The sequence below is a fragment of the Etheostoma cragini genome, chromosome 1 (genome assembly GCF_013103735.1).
Source record: "Etheostoma cragini isolate CJK2018 chromosome 1, CSU_Ecrag_1.0, whole genome shotgun sequence".
NCBI lineage: Eukaryota > Metazoa > Chordata > Actinopteri > Perciformes > Percidae > Etheostoma > Etheostoma cragini.
The window spans coordinates 33,721,650-33,727,477 of NC_048407.1; the positions used below are offsets into that span (position 1 = coordinate 33,721,650).

A 5,828-nucleotide genomic window follows, 5' to 3' on the forward strand; every position below is an offset into this window, starting at 1 on the left:
GTGTGTGTGTGTGTGTGTGGTGGGGGGGTATTATATTACAAAGTTACAAAGTGTTTCACAAAGCCGAGCCTTCATAAAAATATTGGGTTTTAATTTTTTTTTTAATTTCTTTAAATTTAAAACTGTTACTTTGATCTAACTCAATAAAATTAAGTAAACATTTCCAGCTACTTTTTGCAAGTTTAGTGAACTAACTCATATTTTAAGTTACTTAATAATAATAAAATTTTAATGTACGCAAAAATATTAAGTAGCATTTTCAGAAAAAGTCAATACATTGAGTACAATCAATGTCAAACATATCAGCATATTATATACATTAGACTTAATAAATAATAAATAAAACAAATAAATGTCCTCTGATTTATTCATTTGGACCAATTTGCCCTTTTTTTGTTTTGACAGTGTAGATCTTTTAGAGCGTTTAAGATGTCTCTTCTTAATTATTTACATACAAGCTATAGGACAACGGATCAATTTGACCCGAGGACAACATGGGGGGTAAATATGTAGAAATGTAAAGTAGGGCATTGTTGACATTACAGAGCTCCTCGGTTTATGTCTGTTTTGAACATTGTTATAATCGCATTGCATTGTGGGATATTTATGCCAACGTAGTGTCCAGTGTTTGCATACTGTAATATTTAACAGGAAATAGTACGCAAGTTGTGTACTCTTGAAAAGAATAGACTAAATTGTCATTATAAATTAAATCCGCTAAATTGAATAAATTGTCATTATACACAAGTTCAGTACCTGTGCAACAACATTGAAGCAAAACCTTTACAGTGTTAACACGAAATATAAAAATACAATATATAAGTAGTGCAGAAAAAGAAGAAAAACAAACAGCGAGCTAACTATATACATATATCAAATAATAAGAAAGATAAAGGGTTTGTATACACATTATGCAAATGCCAGATATGGTTTTTGGTCTGGACCGAGTCCAGGTGTCTTTATAATGTTGATAATATTGGAGGGAAAGTGAAACCCAAAATGATTGTCTTGATACTGTCATGCTTAAGACCTTTTTTCTGTCCTGGACTCGGTCTTGACTCCGACTCAAACCTTTTTGGACTCGGTCTTGTCTTGGACTCAAACCTCTTTGGACTCAGTCTTGACTTGGACTCAAACCTCTTTGGACTCAGTCTTGACTCAGACTAAAACCTCTTTGGACTCGCTCTTGACTCGGACTAAAACCTCTTTGGACTCGAACTTGACTTGGACTCAAACCTTTTTGGACTCAGTCTTGTCTTGGACTCAAACCTCTTTGGACTCAGTCTTGTCTTGGACTCAAACCTTTTTGGACTCGGTCTTGTCTTGGACTCAAACCTCTTTGGACTCGGTCTTGACTTGGACTCAAACCTTTTTGACCTCGGTCTTGACTCAGACTAAAACCTTTTTGGACTTGGTCTTGACTTGGACTCAAACCTCTTTGAACTCGCTCTTGACTCGGACTAAAACCTCTTTGGACTCGAACTTGACTTGGACTCAAACCTTTTTGGACTCAGTCTTGTCTTGGACTCAAACCTCTTTGGACTCGGTCTTGCCTTGGACTCAAACCTCTTTGGACTCGGTCTTGACTTGGACTCAAACCCTTTTGACCTCGGTCTTGACTCAGACTAAAACCTTTTTGGACTTGGTCTTGACTTGGACTCAAACCTCTTTGGACTCGGTCTTGACTCGGACTCAAACCTCTTTGGACTCGGTCTTGTCTCGGACTCAAACCTCTTTGGACTCGGTCTTGACTCAGACTTGACTTGTCCTGGTCTTGGACTTGTCTTGGACTCGACTAAGGTGGTCTTGACTACAGCCCAGTAGCTAATGTATACAGCAGAGAGCGTGTTCATGTGTCAAACTGCGTCCTCGTAGCTCGGGGACATGAGTCCAGACATGCTGGCTGTCTTTAAGAGCTCACCTGCCGCCGGCCTCATCAGGAGAACCCGCCTCCTAACTACCTGAGATAAGGATCTCATTACAGGGAGCGCAACATTTACCATCGCTCTGCTTTAGTTGAGGTAGTGTAACGCCATGGGCCATGATGAACTCACTTACACGCACAGATTACACACACTGGCGGGAATTATAGACACAACACTTTGGTTTTCGCCGCCATTTCTCGTGAGCTGAACTCAAAGATGTAATACTTGTTCAGAGGCTTATTTCTCTCAAACATTGTTCACAAATCTGTGAAAAAAAGTGTAATTTTTTATGAAAAAAGATTACACATTCTCCTTTTCCAGCTTGTTAAATGGGGATATTTTCTGTGCAATTCATGGAAATTAGTTGAAATCACGCTTTCATTTCATGTTTATTTGAATAGGAAAATATGCTAAATCAGAGACATTTGTTGTACAGCGTCACAGTGTGTATGCATGTATATATCTATATAGAGTATGTATGTATGTAGTATATATACAGTTCATATAGACATACATATACATATACATAGCTAATTCCAATGCCCGTCCCTAGAAGGGCTTTCAAACTGTCATAAAAAAACACATTTGAAACATTGCCACATTAATAAACATAAAGCACATAAAAATAAAAGGCACATACATCTGTGTAGGAAAGAGATGACACCCCACCAACTCAACTCTGTGACCTTTGACCTCTTCTTTCCACAGTTCCCACCCAGGAAGACATGTCCAGTCTGACTCCAGACTCGTCTCCCGAGTAAGTATCACCAGACATCTTCTACAACTAAAGACACCAGAGACGACTCAGGAGACGTGAACATGAACACACATTATGAGCCATTCTTTCCCCAAAGTAATCCACGTATCTCCAGAACATTCTGACACTAAAATGGCGTTTTACAGACGGACGCATCAGGAGAAAAGTTACTTAGTTTGAGACGTGTTTCTGTCTCAGGACCGAACTCTCGCGAGATCTGGCAACAGGTTAAGTTTCGCAAAGTGCGATTAAAGTCCAACAATTTTAATTCATTTTGTATATTTAGATTCTTTTTCAAATTAAAAAACCCACGTCATTGTAAAAGCTGCCATGAAACTTCTCAAAGCTCAGACAGAAATTAAAACTAAATAAGATTATAAGAATAAGATAAATACTTCTTTTAGCTGTGTAGATGTCTGACGTTGGCAAAAGAAGATTATTTTCATCATTTCCGGCCTTTATTTTTGACAAGACAGCTGAAGACATGAAAGGAGAGAGAGAGAGCGAGAGAGAGAAAGAGAGAGAGGGGTAACGGTCGGTCGGAGTCGAACCTGCGCCCGCTGCGTCGAGGAGTAGATCTCTCTTTATATATGTATTATATATATTGGCGCCCACTCTACCTGCTGAGCTATCCGGGCGCCCGATATTAATGTAGTTTTAAAAATATAAATAAATAATAATTGTTGATTTTCAAATATTGCATTCTGTCAATACACAGTGAAATGTTCTGTAGCCTGTTTTGACCACCGTTACTGTCTTTGCTGTTATCAAATCAGTATATATTTCAGTTTAACATGAAGCACTGCTTGCATTTTATAGCATCAGACACCTTTCTAGTGTGTAAAGACGTAGAAAACGCCACGCAACAGCGAGGCCACGCTCACGCCAAGGTGTACAGGGGTGTACAGGGGGCCCTAAGATTTAGATCTGGACCTAGATCTAAGACTTAAACTTAGACTTAGCTTTATTAGCTTCCGCCTTCGGATGAAAGTTCAGCTGAAACATCGACGGCGTGAGGCTCCAGTGCATGGCATATGTTAGTCAGCGTCGGGGTACCTACCTGCTGCTTTACGTAACCTGACGTATAGATATACATGTGTAGGGTATCTGAGTCAGAAAATGACATAATCACTGTTTTGGCTGACCCTGCACGTAGTCCTGTCAGATTCTCTTCCAGACTGTGAAACCATTGGCAAACATGTCTGTATATTAGTCTCTGAACATTGTGGAAGGCTTTGTATTTTTGTGTTTGTGTATGTTTTTATTCAATTCAATTCAATTCAATTTTTATTTATAGTATCAATTCATAACAAGAGTTATCTCGAGACACTTAACAGATAGAGCACACTCCAGAATTTACAAGGACCCAACAGTTCTAGTAGTTGTGATATGGATCCCCCCGGGTCGGAAATAAAGTTTATGTTTGGCAGTTTCTGTCCAAGTTAAACTACTTCAGATGTGTACGTTGTTCTGAAGCATGTTGCGTCTCCTCCCTGCAGACTGGCTAAGAAGTCGTGGTTCGGGAACTTCATCAACCTTGAGAAAGAGGAGCAGATCTTCATCGTGATCAGAGACAAACCTCTCAGCTCCATCAAGGCAGACATCGTCCACGCCTTCCTCTCCGTGAGTCTCCTCTTCTTTGTTCCTCTTCATCCCGTCCCATCCCGTTACTGTCTGATGAATCGCTCTTTCCTGTCTGTGGCCTGTTTCTCTCTTCTGTCCTCAACAGTCCCTCTTCCACAACTTTGTGGAGGAGGCAATGGGAGACGTAGCGGTGGGGGGGGCAGTAGCTCAGTCCTAAGGGAGTTGGGCTGGGAACCGGAAAGCCGCTGGTTGAAGTCCCCATATGGACTTGTAGACTGGTAGCTGGAGAAGTGCCAGTTCACCTCCTGGGCACTGCCAAGGTGTGGTGATTGAACCAGAGCTTTTCGGACTAGAGCCCCATTTGGTTATCTAAAAATCCGACATTCCGATATATAGGCCGATATATATTAAAAAAAAAAAAAAAACAGAAACGTAAAACAAAACATAAACATAATTCCCTAACATTAGTTATTTGTACTTATTTACGAGTTCTCACTCAGATAAAATGAAGAATTTGTTTTATTGTCACAACAGAACATCAAAATATATTAAAGTTCTGATAAATAAAATGTAGAAACATACAAACGTAAGATATGAAACTTAAAGTCCTTTAAACAAAAACACAATTACAAAAATCTGTGTTGCCAACAGGGACGTTGTAGAGCGTCCTCTGGTGGACAGACTATGTAACACCATCACTAACAGGGACGTTGTAGAGCGTCCTCTGGTGGACAGACTATGCAACATGGTTGTCTTATCATGTGTGCAATAAACATGTGAAACATGAGAAAGCCGGGAATCGTGATATCAATTCTAAGCATCACGTTGTCTGTCTGTTGACCGCTGTCTGTTGACCGCTGTCTGTTGACTGCTGTCTGTTGACCGCTGTCTGTTGACTTCTGTCTGTTGACCGCTGTCTGTTGACTGCTGTCTGTTGACCGCTGTCTGTTGACTTCTGTCTGTTGACTGCTGTCTGTTGACTTCTGTCTGTTGACCGCTGTCTGTTGACCGCTATCTGTTGACTGCTGTCTGTTGACTGCTGTCTGTTGACTGCTGTCTGTTGACCGCTGTCTGTTGACCGCTGTCTGTTGACCGCTGTCTGTTGTTGTCTCGTTGTCAGCGTTGACGCTGACGCAGCAAAACACTGCGACATGTTGTCCTTCTGCTGCTGTCTGTCTCTCTCACGTCTCCACTCACACACAAGTTGTTTGTCTGTGTTTCTGTTCTGCTGACTCAGAGTCTGCTTACCCCCATCCCCCCTCTCTCTCTCTCTCTCTCTCTCTCTCTCTCTCTCTCTCTCTCTCTCTCTACCTCTCCCTCCCTCCCAGATCCCCAGTCTGAGCCACAGCGTCATCTCCCAGACCAGTTTCCGGGCGGAGTACAAGTCCACAGCCGGTCCGACAGTTTTCCAGAAGCCCGTGAAGTTCCAGGTGGACATCACCTACACGGAGAGCACCAGCGCCACCAAGGACAACGGGATCTACTCCGTCACCTTCACGCTGCTCTCAGGTAAGCACCACCCGTTAGACCACAGAGCAGCAGGTGTCGCTTTGTTCATTTGA

At 41.6% G+C, this 5,828-nt stretch overlaps 1 protein-coding gene across 1 annotated transcript in view; it reads left to right on the plus strand.

The window, feature by feature from the left end:
• Positions 1 to 5,828, plus strand: part of LOC117955507 (serine/threonine-protein kinase BRSK2-like) — a 94,862-nt gene extending 89,034 nt beyond the window's left edge. The window contains exons 15-18 of the mRNA XM_034890083.1: positions 2,247 to 2,269; positions 2,634 to 2,682; positions 4,182 to 4,305; positions 5,595 to 5,828. Of these exons, the coding sequence (XP_034745974.1) occupies positions 2,247 to 2,269; positions 2,634 to 2,682; positions 4,182 to 4,305; positions 5,595 to 5,828 (430 nt within the window). The remainder of the gene's footprint in view (positions 1 to 2,246; positions 2,270 to 2,633; positions 2,683 to 4,181; positions 4,306 to 5,594) is intronic.